Genomic DNA, 24,703 nt, shown 5'->3' with positions numbered 1-24,703 from the left:
TGAGGTAATTACTAACGAAAACAATAACAAAATAAATTTGATCTTAAAGCCCTGGCTTTGCGCTATATATTCCATTACGGGGACTGACACTTTACGTACGTGTAGACACGCTTCGTACAATGTGATGATATCGCGATTATGTAATGGATGTGCAGCCATTTAATTGAACACCCAAAAATTCCCATTTTATTACTAAATTCTAAATTAGCATAATATCACATAGTTTACCTATTCATAATATGTGCCGCTTTGGTGCACATAGTGGATTGTTTCATTGGTTGGTTGTTTTAATTAATGTTGCATTAATCAACATCGGGTTAATCGCAGCAGGCAAAGTGGAGGGAAAATGACAATGAAGCAGAACGAGGGGGCCCTTAGTTCCCGATATCTTTGCCGTTGCGCACATACCAATTTTCGTTTTGTCTCCCTCTCTCTTAGAAACACGTGTTCTACGCTGCTCGCCAACCTTCTCCATTGTTGCCATATTGTCATTCCATTCCTGGACACACTCACGCAAACATCATTGAAAACAATTGTATAGCGCTCCAGATCGCGGTTCACACCGTTCGGCAGGGACGGTAATGTGGCAATATAGCATGACGACGTGCTTGCTTCTTTTATGCAGTGCATGTTCATTGGCTAGCTAGTAACTAGTGTTGCCAACTGTAATAATGAAGCACTATTTTTGTCACGGAAGGAGAAAGTCAGTTAAAATGACGGTGAGTTTTGTTGGATTGGAAGCACCATATTTTTATTTTATACTAAGTATTTGACCAGTTACACGTTGTGTGCGTGTATTGTGTGTGTGTATGTGAAAGTGTCTGTTTGTTAATGAACGTTAAATTCCATAATACCTCCAGTTCTGTCAAAGTTGAAATCAAAAACATTGCATAGCCAAGCTCGGGAAATTCACAAATTGTTCATATTTCATAATTTTGGTATTGTTCAAAAGAAATAAATTATGTGGCACCGGCACGTGTTCTTGTAGAAATTGCATAGAGGAGACAGTCATTTTTGCTGCTTAATGCGATGCATATTGTTTTCTGTGTTAAAATTGCCATGCTTTGATGGGTAACAAGTTCATAGCACAAAAAAAAAAAACACGCAGCTTATCGTCTAGTGGCAGTATATGTACTTGTTATTGTTGTGGAAGCCGGCATCGTTTGTAAATGTACAACAAAGGCAACCGACTGTCCCGATCAGAGAGAGGCAATAATACTGCTTGAGGAAGTGTGTTGTGGTCCAATTGTCGCGGTTTAACACGTACGGTCGGTCGTATATTATCTGTCGTTGCAGTTCCGTACCAGTGTAGACGGGTTTTGGGATTGAACAGTTAGAACGCCACCAGTGCATTAATGCAATGGAAAATAATAAAGTGTTTATTTTGTTTCAAATCACTCAAATAAGGAATCACTATGAAGAAGTCTTCTTTGCAGCATTTTTGGTAATTTTACGTATGTGTTAGTCCATATTTTGCGAATTTTTAGTCCATATGTATGTAGCTACATATAAAGCCACTTGTTAGTACATATTAATCCTAGTCCTGGTATAATGGATGACATTAGATAGACCTGAATTCTCTAATTTTCTTGTTGTACGTAACAGCTGTGCATCGGCGCACCGCAGCGATTTTTCTATCTGTTCCATTAGCAACACTGCTTCTTGAGTTGTGTCGTGCATCGCACGGCAGAAATATATGTGTTGGGCTCTATACATAGTATTCCCCGATTGTAGATCGAAAGAAACTGACTTCAGATCTGAGTTCCGTGACTTTTATTTATTAGAATATATTTCATATGGCGACTGAAAGCAACATATTTTCATTTGCGTAGCTTTCTTCATTTAACAATTCACGCCAGGGCCTCAAAAATAGTAGTTACGGGGCTGGTTGTATAAACATCAGTAAATGGAGATCAGATTTGAGCTACGATCCGGTAGTGAACTAAGTTCAAGCTTCTATCATGTTGTATAAAGCTAACTGTCGATTTGTCGATCAAATCCTGATCTTGGGTCAAAGAAATATGTTTCCCAACGTGGCAAATCCAGACATGTCGCTAGTGTGCCTGTGATGTTGCCAACTGTCCAACACTGAAAAGCAAACATTTTAAAGTCTGTTTCGGAAAACGCGTAGTAAATATTCAAACATGTTGCAAATTTAGTAACATCACGTAAATTAGATACTAAACAGCCATTTATTGCTTGTGCACGTTCCACGTGGATGATTTGTCCTTGACAACGAAAGCAACTATCGGTTCTCGGTTGCAAAGGGGAGAAAATATGCTTGCATAATTTTTTTTTAAAAAAATATGTATTTCTTTTTAATGCTAAAAAGAGATAAAACAACTTTCTTATACTCGGATTTGGAGCTATTGTTCATGTAAGGAGATGTTTATTATATTTATTTTGTGATTACACGACAACATGTTACAGGTGGACCATTAGTTCCTGTAAGTATACCACGTTTGTTAGAACCTGTCCCGTTTCCCGCGCTAGGGTTCGCTCGACAGTTTCGGTGCCAATGAGAAACGAGGAAAAAATCGTCTGCTGGGCAGCGAGGAGCGAATGGAAGCCAGCAGAGAGGCGCTTACGTAGATGCTGTTGCCACGTTGCGTATTTTAATTGGCTGCCTGGCTTTGACTTTCCCCAGCACTGAGAAAAGCCAGCGAGCAGCTAGAGCGGGAACCGGGACAGGTTGTAACAAACGCAGTATAATATACGGAATTTTCCTTGCACTTGAATAGCCTACGTTGTTAAATGTAAAATGTGTTTTCCCAAATGGAAAGAAATATTGAAACAACAATGGTGCTTGTCCTCTCGGATGTAAATTATGCACAAAACAAATAATATTTGAAATAAAATATGTCATTTATATATCGGGAGGAGAGAAAGCTTTACCAACTAAAATGCGATGTGCTCGGTTCATAAAGCAGTAGATATTGCAATAACACTTGGCTGGATGCAGTAAAGCGAAATGGTAATATTTTTATACTCCCTCTTCATCCCAACACAAGTTTTGCAACGATATCATATCAACAAGAAAGTGTAAGCGGGTCTATTTTCGGTTTGTATCAACACTCGGTTGTTCTCAAGTTACTTTTCTTTGATCGTGCAATTAAACAATGTTACAATATGCTCTTGCAATCATTTAAGGCAAATTTCAAGAAAAAATACATGGTAGCCTATTTCAAACAGTAAATAACAATGACACACGATATATGGAAAGAAAGAAAAATGGAAGAAATATTTATCATTGTTCACCTCGTTGTGCATGCTGCTTCTTTATTATTATGGAAACAGGATTTTATGAATTGATTCTCCCGTCTTGCCGCATACGTTCACTTGCAACACGTTTTACAAGCAAATATTCGTTAGTACAGCCATGTTACAAAAGCTGAACTACGGTCAATGTCTGCTGATCGGAGAAAAATCGCAGATCAACTTTGATAGAAGGGACTGAATCTCAGTTCAACCTTTATACAACACAAAATCAGAGTTCAGCGTGACTGCAGATCAATTTTACTGGCTAATCGAGGATCAACTGTTTTATACAATCGGGCCACAGAGAAACTGACTTCAGATCTGAGTTCATTGACTTTTATTTACAGCTTAATATAGGCCTATGTAATTTCTTAATAAAGATTAAATGTTTGTGTTGTTGTACTGAGCTCCGATATTTCGTTCTATTTCATATCAATATTGCAAGTGTTGTGCATTTTGGATAGCAAAATTAAACTCTAGTTATAACAACAGTCGTGATCCCATTCTAAGAATCTAAAATGCAATCTTCATTAGTATACACCTCTACGACATTCCTTCAATTCAGATATCATTGAAATACCAAAGTTAATGAAAAAAAACACTGGGTTTTAAAATGGGTTTTTTCAAGTGGGCCCTGAACACAGCAAACCCCAAGTCATTGTTGTACGTTTTCTATGACCAGGTTACGCTACTCATTTGTAGCTCCCCAATTTCTCCATGATGGTGGGTGGCCATCGGTCCAATACACAGGCCAGAATCTCAGGGGAAAAGTTGTTACGCTTCTCCCAGGACACTCAAATCTGGGTGCATCCTGTAGCCGGAGCCCAATGCATGACGCCTTATAGTCTGGAGAAGGATGATGGGTGGAAGAGCAACTCTCTCCCAAGCATGCAACTGTCATTAACTTTGTAATACTATGTGGCTTATAGGTGCAACAGAACAACACAGCTGAGCTTAGAACAAAAACACAGAAAGAAAGTTCAGTTACACAAAAGCAGCCATGTGCTGCATAGTTCACAGTGTTGCAATATTGTAATGAATACTGAAGGGGGGGCACTGGTACCCCACATGCCTAACCGAGGGTTAATTAATGTGTGCAACCAGGTGAATGTTATGGGTTTGTCTTACAAAGTAGCATATTAATTATATCCTGATATTCATTAAAAAAAATAATAAAATGTTAGAATAGTTACCTAAATCACATGATACTTGTACAGTCAACGAAGTTAGTAATAAGGTGTGTTTTATACAGCGTATATTGATACACTTGTAGGTTGAATTGTATCTACTGCAAATATGCTGTGTAAAGAATCAAACTGATAAGAATAGCAACTAATCTATAATCTTACTTGCAGGTTGTAACTTTACCATGGCTGTGATAGGTTTGCAACTCATTTTCTTCTGGTAGAGGTGCAGTATAACGTAAAAACATACAAACTTAACCATTCTAATGGAATTTACACGAAATGCTAAAGCACTTAATATATCCCTATGAGTTTCCATAACTCTAAATCATTCACAGCCTGTAATAACAGCATTCTCGATGAAAATAAATGAAGATTGAACATATCATGGGCAACAAAAATGAAATGGGTCTATGAAAAATGTTCCAAAAATTCAATACTCAAATATTCAGTATATACTGGGAACACAGTGATTGTGCAAAAGACAAAACAGAGCTTCAGTTTCAGAAAGATGACAGTAGCACATGAAGCTTAGCTTGTGTCAGTCTTTATGGTAGAGTGTGTGTGAACTCTGGTCACACATGAATGTATCGTTTGTCTCATCACCCATTTCACCACTCCATCATTCATCCTTAACACCGTGATTAATTCAAAGGTTCTTCTGGTAATCAAATATTACAAGTCTATCTATAATTCTTACTGGGAGAATACAAATGACATGGATAGTTATTTTAAAGGATTATTGGTAAATTTCTCGTATCGGACAAACGGATTTCTTCAAATTTACAGGAGAAATTACTTACGAATGCAGTTTCTTTAGACTTGTGGATGTTCGGGGAAATGTTTTCTCGCATCGTTCATTGAATTTTGCCGGTAAATCTACTATTTTTCGATATAAATGTGTGACCGATGCACGAAAGCTCTTGCATCCATTTACTTCCAGGTGGATGTAGCCTGTGTGTGATGACGTAATCCCGGTCAGTGTTTCCAAACACGTGTTTTTGTAACTGAAGAAGGTATGTTTCCGCAAATGGTTTGTAGGGCTATGTGTCAATGGTTCGTGAGGCTATGCATCAATGGTTCGTGAGGGTATGTGTCAATGGTTCGTGGGGCTATGCGAGAATGGTGTGTGGGGCTACGTACGTATTTTTGGGTGCAGTAGGGTGGAAACACTGCATGCCGAGTACGGTAGTGAAACTGACCGCCATTTTGCATGTTACCGAAGGCAAAAATAAACTAAGAAAATTTACTCGATATGTCTCAAATAGAGCTTATTTCAGTGAAATAAGCGAAATGCCACCTTCAGCAATGTTTCTCAATGCAGAATACGTAAATACGAATATTCAAATTAAATGAATTAGCAAATTTCAGCAATTTGTCCGATACGAGAAATTTACTGGATTATTAAAGCAATTAACTCACTCTTGTTGTGGACTAAATCTAATCAAATACAAATCCCACGTTCAAAAATGTTCCGCTATGCATAATAGGTTAAGTACAAATGTAAATAATTAGGAAATAAACGAGGGAACTGTGTTTTCACTATACCATACTGTTACCGTAGTTTCTTCTGTAAAAATGTAATGTGTCTCCGATATAACATACATTTACCAAAAATAAAAATCACCTGCGAAATCGAGGGTGTAAGATTTCGACACGGACCCGAATTTTTTTCAACTAATATTTCTACATTGCACCATTGACGATTTATGCTCTCCTTATTTAGATATTTATTTCTTCATAAATAAACACATATACGTTGGGGTACTTGGGTAGTTTTCTTGAAAAACCACAAAAAGAATATCTGTCGCATGACGCATGCAGGACCGTATTCCCAAACAAATTCCATAAACTTATATTTTCCACTTTCATCCTCACGAATATTAAAACATGACATTTTTCTGCTTCTTCATAAAATAGTACGTCACTGTACGTAAACACTGTGGTCTTTCACGTACAAATATATTTTCAAAGAAAATCGAAAGTTAAAAAAGTCGAACAAGTACTGCGTTCGCTAACTGAACATACGTAACCTTTAACAAGGAGTATCAAATGCTTCATTATTAGAACACGTAGAAAGTTCTCATTCTAGCAAATACGTACCTTCCTACATACGTACACAAAATGTGGAGCCTTGGTTATGTTGCTATCTAATCTACCATCAGCCATAGTTGGGCTTCACCTCAGACTAGTGATTAATGAAGAACCTTCGTCATGAAAGCCAGTACAAAAGAACGACCAGAAACAACTTCTGCTTACCTCTTAGCGTAAAATTTATATCAGCATAGAAGCTCCATTAGTAAATGTCCCACTCAGCGATAAGACTGCCAGAATTTTCTTTCACAATGCTTGACAATTTAATTTCGCAACTTCCATTGCCTTGCTTTTGCGAGAATCACCGCCTCATCGCCCGACCGAGCACAGTGTCACGTACAATTTTTAAAGTTACCACTAGGGTGCACCACTTTACACGCGTTACCATGGCAACGCAACAGTTAGGTGAACAGCTGATTATTTGTTTGCTGCTTGGGAGAACGTACGGGATAGGAAATCAAGATAAGGTACATAAAAAATTACTATTTAGTGTAAATGGTGTTCCAGTCGTAAGTGTGGGTATTATAATAATAATTGGTCCAGCCTTCGTGAAACTACACTCCCAATCTACCAAAAGCAGAAAATGTGATTTTATTTTCGCAATGATCGATCATTCTTAGATTGTTTACATACCTATTTATTTCAAACAAAATGTGTCACGTTACCTAAAAGAAAAGTAATTTTCGTTGTACTATCAAAGAAGCACACCCGTGACTATCATATAATTTAAGCATTGTTGGTATTGCATTTCATGTTCAGGTGGTATTGTTCAAATATTTTTTTAATAAAAAGGCCCAAGTTCCTTTTGTTTTGCGATTTCATCATGCTACGAATGCAATTTTTTACATGGTTCGATTTCGATTTATGTCTGTTAACACATACTGCGGAGTTTTAGTGATCACTTAATATTTCGTTCAATATATGCTATCGTGATTAGGTTAGGTTTGGTTCCGTTAGAATTAAAATAAAGTCCCTAAGTGCATTCCACTAAGGTTCCGATTTACTTCTACATTCATTCCCACGCTTCTACGATATTTACTGTCGCTTGTCGACGGAGAATATCTTGTCCATAAGGTAATTTTCAAGTTGTTTTTTTCAACATAAATAACTTTTTTTCGAGTCCAAACAGCGCTCATATCTTTAAGGAAGGTTCAAATTTCGTGTGACGATGGTTTCCAAAATTCTACGATAGTTAGTATTTGTGCTAGGAGAAATCATAAAACAATCGGAACCAGTACCGGTATCATTTCATTGTATATTACATTATTATATTTCACTGTATTAGTATATTGTAATGTTTGACTGACATGTACAATGTCACAGCATAAAAATGCAAATGTGATTCATGGATGAAATAAATCTAAATCTACATCTAATGGAAGACAGATTTGCTTTTTTATGTTACTTATGCAAATATTTCTTACAGGTCAGGAGGTACTTTGCCTTGATTTGGAATATCAACTTCCCAGTTCGAACTTCACATGATTGCAATGACTACAGTATTATCTAAATGATCAGGAAACCAAGTTTAATCATACATCCAGGAAGGGGACTTGTTTTGATGAAATTCCTGTTCTCCCACACCAGCCTCTATTTTCCAAATAAGATTGAAAGGTAAGCATAACAATAAATTATACATATTCTTGCTTATGTATTTGAATGCTAAAGTTACAATTAATTAATTAATTACTTAAGTAATGAAAACTTTTGAGTATGTTATGTGCTGTTTTAAATATATTTTCATGTTTCTTTACGGCTTGCCACAGTCTGAAAAGTTAAATAACAGCATGCAAGCATAAAGATTATTGTATTTTACAGAGAACCACTGAACCTAATTTTTAATCTAGCACATGGTGCACAGCACTGTCTTTTGCGTAATAAGAATTCACCACAGTATAAAACAGGCCTAAATATGTGTTATGATTAAATCTTTATGTAAAAATCATGAATCATGCAACCTATTTCAGTCATCAGCCAAGGTTAGCTATGAGGGGAAAATTATATGTTTAACATTTTACTGAAGAAAGTGCACAAGCAAATTGTTGTGCATTGTGGTATTTGAGAAGTTCAGTAACTTATTTCTAAGCATGGGCACGTTATATAAATTATATAATATCCCCCTTACCCAATCACAGTTTTAATACCAGTGAGGCTGTTTTGATACCCAGTGTGTGTGTGAGGGGGGGGGGGTAATTCCCTTTTCAAATACCACCCTGTTGCTATGATTTATGTTACTTGCCGATTTTTTCCTGCACATGGATAAGTGAAAGTGTTGAAAAACTTGGTAAAATGTAAAGAGGAAAACTTGTACAACCCGGTGGAGGCACAAGTGGTTTGGATCCCACTTTAAACTGTAGGCCCAGTCCCGATTAGCCTTACTGTGCATAAAGTGAACTTAAAACACCAACTCAAATCTTGTACACTTTCAAATGATTTGTAATCATCATAATATATAATCCACTTGCGAGATCTCTATTGCCCTGAATTCTTATTTGAAGTAATTAATGAGCAGTCTCACCACGAAAATTGTGTTTGTCTTGTGGAGATTTAATTGTTTCTGTGTAAAAGTAGTTAAACCATGGTTAAACTATTTTTATCATGTTTTAACCCATCCATGGCCCATTTCTTTCTCCCATTGCTAAACAAGATATCTGTTTTGATTTTATCTTAGTTTTTAATATTAAGACTAAGCCAATACCAAATCAATTGTTTATTCATCATTAAACATTACAATAATGAAATAGATGTCGTCATTGGTACAAATGTAAAACATAATACAAAAATAGTATGGTACCAGTTTCATAGATCGGAGACACATTAAAATCAGATATTTTGTGTTTCGCATGGTTTGTACTTACCAATTGTGTATTGCGGAACATAGTTCAAGGTGCCATTATGCTTTTGATACGAAAACAAATGCAATTTTTCACATTTTGAGTGTTTTTTTATTCCTTTCTTCGCTTCCGGAACACATAATATGGCGGGCACATCTTGACTCATGTTGTGGGTATGCAGTGTTTCAACCTTCTTCACCAAAAAATACCTACTATCATGTTCATCACCAGTGGAAATTATACATTATGCACGGGTAGCTGACGGATAGCCCCACAAACCAATATGCACGGTAGCTGACCGATAGCCCCATGAACCATTCACGGATAGCCCCAAGAACCATTTCCGATAAGGTTAGGTTAGTTTTCGTTACATTAGGCAAGCATAGTAAAAAAAAAGGGGGGTGTTGAAACACTGACAGGGCCTTACATCATCAAACGTACGCAGCATCCGGTTGTCATAGGGCAAGCAAATGAAAGCAATGGCAATTGTGCGTCTGTCAGATATTTCTCTTGAAAAATACATGTTTTTCCAGTCAAATATATTCCGCGATGAAAGCAAATACCTCGAGGAACGTTGTAAACTTTGGAGTAACTCATTTCCGTAAGTAGTTTCTTGTGTAAAATTGAAGAAATGTGTCTCCGATGTATGAAACTGTTACCGAATAGCCAGGCAGTTCTACTGTCAGCCCTCTTGACATTAAGTAAAACTATTTTCTGTAATTTGTTTGCAGTGAAAAGTGAAAATATAGACAGCAGACATTATTTTCCTCACAACTTTGATGAAGGATAAATTCAGGGAGCATGAACAGCATCTATTACATTCTTTCATCTTATTTATAAGATGAAGTCTTAAGTAGCGGAAAGTATTTAGGAGATTCGCTTCTCTAGACTTCAGAAAGTTTCTTCACAGGGGAGCTTCTTTATCTGTACCTTCGTTGCCCCTGTTGCGACGACCCATTTATACAGAAATCTGTGACTTTGATGTAACTATGCAAATTCCTTCCTCATCTGCGTCAAAGGTTAACAGCTCCCAAGTTTTGGGAATGAAGGGGAGTTTTATTGTTTCAGGCGGGAGTGGAATGTAGGGTAGGCCCTATGAATGAATTTTGTCCATCTTTTCTTGTGTAATATAAATATCTGTATCATCAAACGTAGTATGGAATGTGTAGTAAGGGATGATTTCAGTAGCAGCCAATTAACACTTCAAGTGATATTTTAAATGTTATAGAAAATGTAGTATTTGTGTAATATTTCTAAATTTTATGTAACTTAATGACCCCTCCCCCCACACACATAATTTACCTTCATTTAACACTATTAAACTTTTGAAAAATGGACTTGATTTACAAAGCCCCCCCTGATAAGCCGTGAGCCCCCTCCCCCCTGGAGATCAATTCTGGCTACGGGCCTGCCGAATAGTATAAACATACAAATATAAAACATAATACAAGAATAGTATAAACACAAATATAATACAAGAATAGCATATATATCTAAATATAAAACTCAATAGAAGAATAGCATAAGCAAGCGTATATAAATAATTTATTATTTATAAATACATAGGGTGCATCAATATAGCTGATACAATACCAGTGTTATCAGTATTGTAAAATATTGGTTAGATCCAGGTTCAATAGCCAGTGGAGGCACATAGTGATTCAGATTCCACTTTAAACTAGGCCCAGTCATGATTAGCCTAAGAGGGGATGGTTTTATGGGTGCTTGTTTATATTATGTTGCTTTAAAGTTGGTTTTACAAAAGGTTAACTTTAAATATATAATATATCAAAAACAAAAGAGAACCACGCTTTACGCGGCCACACGCAGACCCTATTCCACGTGTGGTGTTCCGTATAGTAACAGATATCTCCTGAGATATCTGTTAAGTAACAGACGAACTTTAGCCTTTAATAATCGGTAACTAGAGGAGGGCTTAATAGGCTTATGATTCACTAAAATGATAGAAGGTCAGACACCTTTAAACGACATATTTATTCATTGAAAAGAACACCGCTTGTGGCATAGCTGCCACCAAACATGAGCATTTCACTGTACATGACACAAAAAAGATATACAAAAGATTTTGTACTTACATATCAGCTGTTTTCACACTATATCAATCATACCTGGGGCCGTACACACACTATTTCACTCTTTATCGCCACATCCCGACACACGGACAATTTTGGGGTACACCACACTAAAAATTTAATATTATGTGCTTCCTTGGTGTAACAAAGGCTTTGGGGGAGTGATAAATGAGTTTTCCTGGCTTTTCTTGGATGGATGGCTAAGAACAACTTGGATATTCTCTGATAGCCTATGGATGCTTCTATGGCGTCAGTTCTGCCGACCATGTGGTCTGGATTTCTACATGGGATGAGGGACACAAAACTCGCTATTTTGCTGAATTTTCACTGGGATCCTTAAATGCACTTGTGGACACAATATCCCACTTGGTCACACACACTTAGGCCTGTGTTTACTGTAACAGGACCTTAGATCCCTTTTCCCTTAATGTATCCTTTGTTGCTGGCACAGGTGGCCATTCACACACTGGATTTTACCAGCAACTTCCAGGAGACCTGCTCTCAGGTGGGTCTGTAATACAAGTGAGCTTGAATAGCAAGCTCAGAACACAATAGGCCATCTGAAAGTCTCCTCTGTGACGTCACAGCCTTGAAGGCTTCTCATTGGCCAGCTGGAGTCCTTTGAGATCTTTCCTTGTCTTGGGAGAAGTGCCACTTTCTCCCACCAGATGGCAGAGTTATCAATTGCTTAAAAAGTATAAACAAAAGTGTTTTTTCAGCTTTTCTGGCTTAATTATGCCAGATAATTGCAAATGAGTTTACTTTTAATAAATTAGGCATTATTTTACCTATGGGTGAGTGTTATCTCTGATTTTCAGTAAAGAATAAAAGATTTAGTAAATATGTGATTTGGAGCACATGGTTTTTGTTCTCCAAAATGGCTACTGTTAGCCTAACAATGGTTGGTTCTTTATAAATAAAGCATTTCTACCCCTCCCATGAGTGACAACTGGTTGGTAAACATGACCCATGATTCTAATTGGGGGTGGGGGGGTATAAGTTTCTGGGAAAATAGCTCTCACAAGCTTTCCCTGATGCCAACCTAATGGCCCTTGTACTTAGGTTGGCCTGTGGTTATTTGTGTGTGGGCATGTATGCCCAATGCTGATTGGTCATAAGCCTTATTGTGCATAAACTGGACTTAAAACGCCAACTCAATAAAGTATCGGTTGGAATTTATTTACCCATTCATGTCAATACTTTTCCAGCTTTGTTGTCTTTCGCAATAATTCTGAAAACCATGCAAAACTTTTTATTTATTTTGCCCCAGCTTGTGGGAAAAATTGGATTTTATATTTACATTCCAATTTTAAAAAAATATTTTGATGTATGTCTTGAATATTTTAGTGAAGTTGGTTCATTGTACGAGTAGTAAAATATTTGCACAATAATCAGTATATTGAATAAACTAACTAACTCTCTAGCCTTCTTAAACCCGAAGGTTCATGGCTGCAGCAACACAGGCCTTCCATCTTTCCCTATCTTGAGCAAGTTCTATATACTCTTTTCCATCCCTACCGATTTCCCTTAGGTCCATCTCAAAGTATATTGAATAACTTTTAATTCTTATAATTTTCAAGTTGGCATCAGTATCTGTGGGTGAGGGTTTTGGTTCATCCCTATTGAATATATTTCTCTTGTAATTGAAATGACATGTTTCCATACCATTATTGGGATTAAGCCCACTTTAACATGACCAATGGACTGCAAATATATCTAATTATGTTTAATGACAACATTTGACGTGATTAAATAAAAGTTTGTAACATTTCATTGCAGAGGAAGGTTTTTTGATTTCCATTAATGAGTTCAAGATCTCTCTAAGGCTGCCTCAAATCTTCGTGTGACATGGTGGAAGACACAAAAGGACCGATATCAAATGAAAACAAAACATCGGATTACTATCAGACCACAAATTTGCCAAAGAGGTTTGAGTACCCAAGTAAGTAACTGTGGTTATCTCTATACAGGGCAGATTAGGTTTATTTCATCCATGAATCACATGTTTGCATTTATGATATCTGACATGTCAGCCTAGATATTTGCATGGACTAAATTCATCAAAACTTTCACTACATACCTGCTGTGTTAGTAGAATAAAGGTAATTATGCACAAACCTATTGCATTCTGTCATGGTATTCATTGTAACACAAAATAAATATGTTATGCTAACACTTATATTTCCTTGTCTATTGTATTATTTCAACTGTATTAAACAGACATGATCACTGTTGTAATATTTATGTTAGAAAGAGATCGTATGTGTCAGAAATATGAATAAAACATGCAGTAAGTATTCATTCACAGGGGTGCCCACAGGAAGGGGGGATTTTTCTTAAAATATTTAACATTTACATATTTTTCTAAAATACGTACAAAAAAGATTTTACACCTCAAGTGCACCATATTTAATCCATTAGATACAGAAAAAAAGTATTTTCGGAAAGGTGGGTTTATGGACACACATTGCATCTACCCAACTTTTAGGGGGGATTTTTTGTGATGGAAATTTGACTGAGTGAAGAGTTCAACTTTGGACACACGTTGAATTATGTTCTCAATTAAACATTGCCCCTATACAAATAGCAATTGGTCTGTTGCCAAGGGAATTGTAAAGGATAATATGTATTATGGGATGGGGGGGCAGTCAATATCCAACTATGTGAGTTAGTGAACATATCAGACCTTAAATTGACACATGAATTCTTGTGGGGGGATTGGGGACAAATCCAACTCTTGAATCAGTGTAAAGTCTTAAATTATGATAGTAATTTTAGTTAGGGAGGAGTGAACAATAATTTGGTGGGGATATACAACTCTTGTGTATCATTATCAGTGACGTGCGGTGATGTCGACACTTGGGGTAGCAATCAGTGGAACAGTCATAATGGTCGGTCATAATCCTCCTCCCCCCTTTAGGGCCCAGTATTCCTAAAAATAGAACGTCAAAGAGAGGAAAGGATTGCAAAATGAGGAAGGACTACTGAAAAGAAGCACGTGTTAATCCCACCCACTTTCGAAAATCCAAAACATGTTGATTTAACTATTAAGCCAGAGATCCCAGGTTCAAACCCCGACCTGGGCATGGGTGTTATTTGTATTTGTCCCTTCATCAATTTTATCTTATCATCTTGACGATTACCCAAAAGTGTAGGGAAAGCGAAGTAAAACAAACCAAATGAAACAATCAATCAGTGATTTGATTTATGCTACTTAGCGTCACTGTCACATTGGTTAATCACGAAGATGGTACAATACAATTAATGAAGAGACATACACAAAAAACACCCATGCCGAGGTCGGGGTTCGAACCCGGAACTCCTGGTGTCATAGCATGCAGTGATAACCACTACCCCGCAGTTGGTTGGTTGATTTGGTGTTTAAGTCTACTTTATGTACATAAAAGCTAATCGGGACTGGACCCACAGTTTAAAGTGGGATCCAAGCCACTATGTGCATCCACTTGGTACCGATCCGGGGCCACTTGCACTTCCCCACGGTCCCCTGAGTTCTTTAGAGGATTTACAAAGGAATCGAAGGGAAACCTATTCCCTATTTGTCCTGTAGGAGACAGACTGGAGGACCTGAAACCACGGGCTTTCAACCATGGGAACGGGGGGTGAATGGGCAAGGGAGGTACAGGCAGAAATCATCCCTTTCCCTTCGGGCGGTTGTCTATACCTGGATCTGGTAAGGTGGAAGAAGAGCCAGCTAGGGTATTCAGCCTTGCCAGCTGATCACATCGAGGGATGAGAAGCGCATGGAGAGAAATGTTGCATATGAACTGAGGGTTCAAGATAATAAATATTGTGATTTGAAAATAATTAGAGACGTGAGATTGATTAATCTATCTCTGCTAGACTAGCTACTCCTCAGTGCACATCACTGATCATTATTATGTCGTAGACTGTTGCCGAAATTGTGCTGTGGGGACTGAGAATTAAGTTTTTGGAGGGGACAATATCCATTCTTTCATATCAACATAAGTCTAAAATTGCCATGAAAATTTTGGTGGGAAGATTGAGTATTAAATATGAGGGGATGGGGTAGAAATGAAGTGGGGGAGAGTTCGAATATTATATTTTGGGGACCATATTTAACAATATGGTAGGGTATGCACACATTTTCACGCCGAAGGTGTGAAAAGGGAAACAAGAAAAGAATAAATATCGTGGGATCCTATGCAAGTATTGGCACCCTATTAAATTAACATTCTTGCAAATCTGCAAAGAAGGGAACGTAAAAATGTTGCTTGCTTCACTCGCAATAATGCATGCTTGGAATCTTGATGAAGAGATTATGAAGAATTATACTATAGCTGTATATCAAAACAAACAATATTATCAGTGTAGATTAATATTTTATAAAAATATATATAATGCTTAGTGTTCGTGTAGGTACCGCTTAATTTAAAGCAGGTGCTTCATTTGGATGATGTAGTTCTATTAACAGTATTATTGTGTGCTGTAATAGTTGTACTAAGTGTACTTCATCATAATACCTTTCATATTACCCGATAAAACAGAAAAATAAATAATATGAAATTCACATTTCTAACTTCTTGAATCACAGCACTTTTACTTAAGCAAGTGAAATTTCAACTTAAAGGCAAATTCATATAATTACAGTAAAATCTCATTAATCTGGACCCCAATAAGCCAGACTTCGCTTAATCCAGACAGGAAAAAAAAAGCAGAATGAAAGGTTTTAAATGTGGCTAGAAGTCAACAAGAGAACTTCCCAAAGAAAAGGCAGTCAACCACTGATGAAATTCTGTTTCCCGCAGACTTTGTACTGTACTGTAGGCCTATGACCTTTATAAAATCATAATAAATGTGTTTCGTTGCTATAAACGGAGTTTTAATGCACTTTCTTCTGTTCTTTTAGGTTATTTCTGTTAATCCGGACTTTCGTTAAACCGGTCAACTTATCCCCCCATTAGTCCAGATTAACAAGGTTTTACTGTATTACTGTTGATTACTAAAGTAGTTATAATTACCCCAAGCAGAGGGGACGAGTTCTTTGGAGACACACAAATTATATTTTCGCCTCGGCCTTAGGAATTTCTAGTTAGGGTTCTGTATGTCTTGTGAGACTAATTGAATTGTTCACACGAACAAGCCAGCAGCACATTATTTGGTTTGCCCAGGTTTAATTTTCGGTAAAACTTCGATAGCGTCCCAACGGATTTCTTCATTTTTACACAAGAAACTACTTACCGAAATGAGTTTCTGTAGCATTTAGAAGTTCTTGTTGGTATTTTCTTTCATCGAGAAAAAACGATGTCTGTATATGCTAAATTGAACGAAATGAGTGCTAATGGAACCTAACCTAACCTCGTAGGCATACCTCATTTCCGTGATGGTTCTTGGGGCTATCGTGAATTTTTGGGGCTACCTGTGGATGTTTTTTGGGGCTAACGTCAATGGTTTGTGGGGCTACCCGTGGATGGTTTTTGGCGCTAACGTTAATGGTTTAATAATTACTCTTTATGTCAAAAATTGAACTTTTTTTTCTTGAAAAAAGCAAAATAGCACCTTGAAGAATCTTTCACAATGCAGAATAGGTAAGTACGAATGTTAAAAATAACAAAATAAACGAGTGAGAGGTGTTAGGATGCTATCGAAGTTTTACCTAATTTTCTATCTTAGTTGTGTAGCAATTTGTGTTAAATATTCACATTGTAGATTTTTAAAATCTTATCTCCTCCAACAAACACTGCTTAAATGCATATTTATACGAGACTTGACATTTGAGATTAACTGAAGCATTTAACCAGTCAATGTGCTAGCTCCTGTTATTTTGAAAATTTGAACGTTTTTTTAAAAATATGGACAGTAGTGTGGCTATTGTATTAAAAAATCAATTATTACATATTCATCCAATCTATTTTGGAATGATGATTATTACGATTTATGGGGGATAATGCATCCATTAACCTGGGTGGGGGGAGGGGCAGATGAAATATAGGGTTAAGTAAAGTTAAAAAAAAGTTACTTTCAGTAGATACGCTGTCGTAATTAAATACTTTAGGGGGTTATGACATGCTTGGGGGGGGCATGCTATTGACCTTGGGGGCAATGGACACCCCTGTTCACACAGGTATTGTACTGAGGAAGTTCCAGCATTGAAAGTCTAAAATGAGCTGTATTTTTTACCCTCCCCCCCTGCCTCTGTGGCATAACAGCTTGTGAGGGCCAGTGCCTACACATTGCCTGACAGCCTTACTCCCACCGGTGGGAGATCATCCAACAAGTTACGGGCTGACATGAGGTCAGCACAATCAACCCCCAGTCGTTCTTGTAGGTTTTCTATGACCGGGTTACGCTACTGATTCATAGCTCCCCAATTTCCTCACAATGGTGGGTGGCTACCTGTTCCATACACAGGGAAAAATCTCAGGAGAAAAGTTGTTACGCTTATGACTTGAGTCCTTATCAGAGAACTTATTAGAAATTTTGGTGAAAAATGAAAGCTCAACCAGGACTCAAACCTGGGTCTCTGCTGTACCATGCCATTGCTTAGTTGGTAGAATAAAACCAGCCAGAAACCTGGGATTTGAGTCCTGATCGAGACTGCATTTTTAACTAAAATTTCATCTGAGTGTGCCAAATCGTACAGAGTATTTATTACTTATTAAATTACATGCCTGACAGGGGATGGAATTGTTGAAGGAGGTTAAATACTCCTTTCATAAAACTTTACAAAAAGAAACAGCAGATACATGAGAAAATGGTAAAATATACAATTGGCTAGTAAAAGAAATGAAATCCTATATCTTAAGAACACCATTATTGGTACCAGTTTCATAGATCGGAGACACTTTAAAATCGCATATTTTGTGTTTCGCATGGTTCGTACTTACCAATTGTGTATTGCGGAACATAGTTCAAGGTGCCATTATGCTTTTTACATGAAAACAAAAACAAATGCAATTTTTCACATTCTGAGTGCTTTTTTTATTCCTTTCTTCGCTTCTGGAACACACAATATGGCGGGCACATCTTGACTCACGTTGTGGGTATGCAGTGTTTCAACCTTCTTCACCAAAAAATACCTACCATCGTGTTCGTCACCGGTGGAAATTATACATTATGCACACATAGCTGACGTATAGCCTGGGTAGCTGGCGGATAGCCCCACGAACCATTATGCATGGTAGCTGACCGATTGCCCCACAAACCATTTCTGTTAAGGTTAGGTTTGGTTACGTTAGGCAAGCATAATAATAAAAAAAGGGGGGGCTTGAAACACTGACAGGGGTTTACGTAATCAAACGTACGCAGCATTCGGTTGTCGTAGGGCAAACAAATGAAAGCAATGGCAATTGTGCGTCGGTGAGATATTTCTCTTGAAAAATACATGATTTCCCGGTCAAATATATTCCATGATGAAAGAAAATACCTCGACGAACGTTGTAAACCTTGGAGAAACTCATTTCCGTAAGTAGTTTCTTGTGTAAAATTGAAGAAATGTGTCTCCGATGTATGAAACTGTTACCCCATTATTCTATTAATAATGTATATTAATTAATTAATTAGCTTTCTCTAAATATTTCGGCACAAGCAACCACTGATTCACTATATCTGATTGCAGGTTGGTTTACTGGTTATGGTTGCGAGCGTTCTCAGCATCCTTTTTATAGAACTACATCTTACGAATATGGTAAGCTTTCTCCATCAGTGCACACAGTGCCATCATGTTTCTTCCCCAGGAACCAGCAGTTTACCAAGAAGTACTCATCAGGTGGGATGTATCGCAACTATTCCCTCAACACTTCTTTGGATCCAAGCCCTTTGGAATAGTTTTTCAGATGCTTTGTTGAAAAACTGCCTATGTTTAAGTCAACTCATTCTTCCATATCAACTGACAAAACTTAAAATCTAGCCACTGTCTTTCCATAACACATCTCTGGAAGTACATAGCTTTCCTTCATGAAATTTTTAGTTTTGATTCGCATGTTGTAAATATGGTGTACCTGCGTAATTGAAAGCAGAATGTGATTTTTTATTAATCTTAACATGTTATTTGTTGGAGATACTTTGTCACGGTGCTATGTACAAATTGTAACTGTAAATGAATAAAAACGAATATTTGTTGTTTTGTATTCTCATCTGAGTTTGCATGTAGTGTTGAATTTTATTATATTTGTTACTGTTTCTCAGAACAATTTTAAAACTTTTTGTATTGAATAAAATACATATATGTGTTATTGTACACTTATGAAGTAATGCCTGAACAACTATGTGTGTTTTGTACTACATAGAATTTTTCATACACATAGTAATGTTACTAAAAAATGTACAGTTAATCTGTTTTTAAACGGTTTATTGTAGAACATTTTTTGAAATATGTTATTGATTGCATATTTGTGGTTTTGTGAATAATATATATTTGGAAGAACAAGTGTGATTGCACTTTAAAAACAAAATGGAATGTTTTTAATTTTTGGGTGTGAACAGTTGAATTTCTAAGAACTTATATGTTAAATTTCTCTTTGATCCTATGAGCAAAAGTTCAGAAGTGTTGGATTTAAGTGTTCCAATGAAAAATTACTAAGAGAATAATTTTCATGTGATGATATAACGACAGTAGAAGGTGAATTCATCCATGAAACTAATTCGGAACTATATGCACCAGTGTCGATATAAAAAGTGTCAAACAACAACTGAACACATGAAATCTGAATACACAAATACACATTTCCTGGTGTCAGATGCTTTCCTCTTTATTAATAACAAACCCATTTACAGTTTCTGGCTTCAGGTAAATTGAAAATACCAATGGAACCTTATTAATCATGACAAACTATAGCCTGATAAACTTTAGTGAATCATTTCATGATTTGCGTGTTATCTGTGGGCTAATCACAAAGACCTAATCAGGGCAGAATCTATTACTTGTCTGTGGTTTTGTAACTTGAAGTTGCCATCCAACTCTGATTTGTACAAGTGACATTTGTGTTCGATTTTCCGTGTGGTTCTTGGACAACTTTACATAGAGGTTTTCCTGTTCAATGTTGCACATTAAACTAATGACTTCTCTTCCGTAGCATCTACTTAATAGTACATCTGAATACATAAATAAAAAATGCCTTAATAGTTGTGTAGACATAAAAAGTCAGTGCTTACAATAATGAACTAGCATAAAAGTATTGAAAAATATTGTATTCATGGAGGTCACAGGTATAGGGCTACATTGTACCCCTCCCCCTCTCAAATTTTTGGGAGGGGCACATTAACCCCCTAAATCCTTTGATCCAAATTATACCCATTCTCAGTGGCGGCCGGCAGCAACTATGATGGGTAGTGCCAATGTGATCAAGTAAATAGAAAAAAAACCTCCGCAATGCCCCTCGCCCCCTCCTTGAGGTTGCGCCACTAGCCAAGATGTTTGTCCTCGTTTGGTAACATGTGTTTAAGTAATAACGTACTAATCCGATTCATCTTCACTCACTAACCTATCTTTATACACTACAGGAAACTTCCCTAAAAATATAACAATTACAAGAGGAAAGGAAAAACAAATCCAATCACCTTCTCCTCCCCCATGCACACGTATTCTAACTGGATGTCGAAAATCTTTGTTACGAAAAGAAATTGTTGAAATGCCAAAGGAAACTCGCATCATCATATTATATTTTTTTAAAAGTCTGGATGGCCCTCTTGGTGCATCTATCTGTTATCAAAAATGTTAATTTAACTTTGGAAAAATATTAGGTTCATTTCTCCAGAAGTAGGCAGAAATTACTTCCCCAACGAGTCTTACAAACCAGTCGTATTTAGCAACGTTTTCCTGAAGGTGGCAACTGTGTCGTGTCAACACTGCGAAAGTTCCCTCGCCAGGCCAGGCTAAGACTGGCACGGTTTCTTATGGGCTAACCCCGCCCCCTGCCACTTTGTTCTCGGCTCATGGTGGAAATGTTCCTCGCTGAGACTTCTTCAACCCTCTGCACGTGTCAACTTTGTTAGGTCCATGATTAGGCCAGCTCTTTCGCGGCACGAGGGTACAAACGAAACAGCTGGCAATGCAGTGAAGAGGTTGGGGCAGTCGTCACGTCAGCTTGACCGATTGCAAGATTTGAATCTCCTTGTCTGTAAACTATTAATGTATTCATTTAACTTTACTTGGCGATGTATGAATTTCTTCTGAGGGTAGTGCCATGGCACGGCAGCTCTACCCCTTGAGCCGCCGCTGCCCATTCTACTAACTCCCCTGAAAGAATCTTTTTTTTTCATTCGCGAAAGAGCACATCCACAAGGACCAGGAATTTTGGGATAGTGTCATATGGTCAGACGAGTCCAAGATTAATATATACGGGTCAGATGGGATAAATAGGGTCTGGAGAAAATCAAATGAAGACAATGATCACATTAACACAGTTCCAACAGTTAAACACGGTGGTGGGTCATTAATGATTTGGGGCTGTATGTCGTCCAAAGGTGTTGGTACCATCCAGTTCATTGATGGTATCATGGATGCATATGTCTATTTGGACATTTGAAGAACAATGTGAAGCAGTGTGTCCAAAAAATGGACATGCTGCCTATCTACAGATTCCAACAAGAGAATGACAGTAAGCATAAGGTGCGAGATAACATGAATTGGCTAATATGGAATGTGTCCAAACTGCTACAAACACCAGCTCAAAGTCCAGACTTAAATCCCATTGAGCATTTATGGGCAATTTTGAAGAGGCGAGTCCATAAAGCAGGCGTCAAGTCCAAACAAGAGTTGAAAACTGTTGTGCAAGCCGAGTGGAAAAAAAATAAGCTCTGAAACATATCGGAAACTGGTTAATTCTATGAAGAACAGGTGTCAAGCAGTAATTAAAGGTTACGCATCCAAGTATTAGAACTGTCAGTCAATTTGCTCTGAATATTATTTCTTCTTTTATATTATTAAGTGTACGAATAGAAAAGTTGTACAAAAAATGGCATGTTTCTCTTTCAGTTTTATTTAATTTATTATTGTCATTCGTTAAACAGAATTTGGCTAAGATTTTATGTTCCTAATGATATTAGTTATTGAATTGTAAAGAAACAATTTCAAAAGAGTGTATTTCCTTTCAGATATTAAAGCATTTTCTTTGAAAATCCGTGTACGAATAACAATGTTACATATTGTATTCCACGAGTTCTTATGTAATTTCGATTTTGAATGAAAATAATATCTTTTATTGTTGAATCTGCTGAATCTTTGGAGAAATATGACTGTTTCTTCTTGTGAAGTATTTTTTTATATACCCTGTATATATACACGTATAACTTTCCTCTCTTGCTTCGTTGACAAAAACTTCAAACATTAAATACGTATTATGTCTACTTTCAATATGTATAGTTTTCCCATTCACAATGACACAAACCCCTGACATGGAATACAGATGACAACGATGTGTTGTAGAACTCCACACATTTTGGCAATGCAGTGAAAGGACTGCATGGCAAGCAGCTGATTGCATCACCCATGCTAGTTTCACTTCCTTAGTGTTGAAAATTCAATAACATTACCAGAAGGTTTATCTCGTCTTGGTCAACCTGTAACCACTTCAATACACAACATAAGAAAAACACATCATACATTTTTTGTGTAGTTATTTATTAACACAAATGTACAGTCTAGAAATAGTAAATGACAATTGTTAGGTACTAAGTACAAAATAATATTCAAGGGAACTATGTTGATATTATACAAGTTTTAGTGTACTCTTCTTCTTAGACACACTTATTCTATATTATACAGACTTACTTGTTTGTTTAGTTCTTTTTTTATATAAAAATAAAAGTTCCTTATGTACAGATTTCAAAAATATAGACATTGTTTTCACAGCACTGTGTACTCAAGAATGAAAACATGAAATTATGTTAGTCGTGACACACTTACACACAAGCATATGTACAATCAATGTGAATTCATCTAAAATATATTTTTTTAAAGTTATTGATCATACTTGCAATGTAATGTCTCATCCAGCACCAATAAAATGTACTCCCGTACACTGCATCATCAACCATTTTTTCCTCTCTTTGTGACTATCACACAAAACATTTCTTTATGAAAAAAAATTATAAAAGAGTATATAAAATTTGGCAGACGAACAGTAAAATCATTTTAATTCCTTACTGACTTATCATTTGTTGTAAAAATATATATAACTAACCACCATCCATTGGAGGTGATAATGAAGGCACGATTAGCATCGATCACACTCCGTTATAGTTACACTACAAACAGTTGGCTATATCCTTAAGCAGAACTGATTTTATCACTGCTTATAAGGCTGTTAGTGCACTGCTGGTGCCTGGTCATCCACGTCCTCTCGTGTACTTCTTGATTTCTCTTTTGTAACCGGACACAATAAAGTCTGTCATTTACTACAATTGTTATTGTATTAGTATTTTTTTTACTTTAGTTTTCATTAGTCTTATGTTAATGGTCACTAAAGTCAAGTCATGAACTTTTTCTTTCATCTTTTAATGCTACACTTTCACTTTTTTTTTTATGTCTCAAAATATCCACTGTCTAAATCACACTTTTCCTGAATAATGTGAACCAACAGCTGAGCCCGGTCCCCGTGAAGCACCTTTGTGTGATCCTGGAGCCGAATAGCGACTTCCAGGCCTGGAGTGAACAATGGCATAGTGATCGCTGTTTGTGGAAACAGAGCGTGTGGAATTCATTGTAGAACCACCAGAAGTGTAGCCTGGTTTTCCATTTAAAGAATACCTGTAAAGTAAAAGGTATGTAATGTTAATTCATGAACGCAGAAGTAAGACTTCATTTTCATTACACTTTTTCAAGAAACTTACCTACATAGAAATTTCAGCGAAAATAGCAGACTTGACCAGGACTCGAACCCTGGGTCTCTGGCATACCATGTCATATCTGTAGTACATCTACTGTGTGTGCCATTTAGTAAGGTGACATCTCTAGACTGAGAGAAACTAGATGCCGTTGATGTCGACAGGGTTTCAAAGGCCTTGTTTTCATGATAACCAAAAACTCAATATGCTGACCAAGGCAGAAATTTATTTTATTTTAAAACATAAACTAAACATTACATTTCAACTTTCTAGCAAGGTCTTCTTCAGACTCTGTACCAAGTACAAATGAAAATAAATGTTCATAAAAAACATTTAGTTTATGTTTTAAAATAAAATAAATTTTTACCTTGGTCAGCATATCGAGTTTAGGGTTTCAAAGGCAACAAATTGGTAGGCAATTCCACACAAGTAAAAA

The 24,703-nt window shown here is 36.8% G+C and overlaps 3 protein-coding genes across 3 annotated transcripts in view; 1 reads left to right on the top strand and 2 right to left on the bottom strand.

The window, feature by feature from the left end:
• Positions 1-6,860, bottom strand: part of LOC145989728 (uncharacterized) — a 36,258-nt gene extending 29,398 nt beyond the window's left edge. The window contains exon 1 of the mRNA XM_083124994.1: positions 6,702-6,860. The gene's annotated coding sequence lies outside the window, so the exon portion shown is untranslated. The remainder of the gene's footprint in view (positions 1-6,701) is intronic.
• A 69-nt stretch (positions 6,861-6,929) lies between these two features.
• Positions 6,930-19,571, top strand: LOC145990133 (piercer of microtubule wall 1 protein). The gene is made up of 4 exons (XM_083125796.1): positions 6,930-7,003; positions 7,963-8,150; positions 13,243-13,405; positions 19,061-19,571. Exons 3-4 carry the CDS (start codon positions 13,312-13,314, stop codon positions 19,267-19,269), a joined length of 303 nt encoding a protein of 100 aa, XP_082981922.1. The 5' UTR covers positions 6,930-7,003; positions 7,963-8,150; positions 13,243-13,311; the 3' UTR covers positions 19,270-19,571.
• Positions 19,572-23,056: 3,485 nt separating this feature from the next.
• Positions 23,057-24,703, bottom strand: part of LOC145989727 (uncharacterized) — a 233,195-nt gene continuing 231,548 nt past the window's right edge. The window contains exon 10 of the mRNA XM_083124993.1: positions 23,057-24,190. Within this exon, the coding sequence (XP_082981119.1) occupies positions 23,992-24,190 (199 nt within the window). The 3' untranslated portion in view covers positions 23,057-23,991. The remainder of the gene's footprint in view (positions 24,191-24,703) is intronic.

This window comes from Lepisma saccharinum, chromosome 7 (assembly GCF_977018435.1).
Source record: "Lepisma saccharinum chromosome 7, izLepSacc3.1, whole genome shotgun sequence".
Lineage (NCBI taxonomy): Eukaryota > Metazoa > Arthropoda > Insecta > Zygentoma > Lepismatidae > Lepisma > Lepisma saccharinum.
The sequence above is the reverse complement of the archived record's forward strand: the minus strand, read 5'-3'. Positions and strand labels throughout refer to the sequence as shown.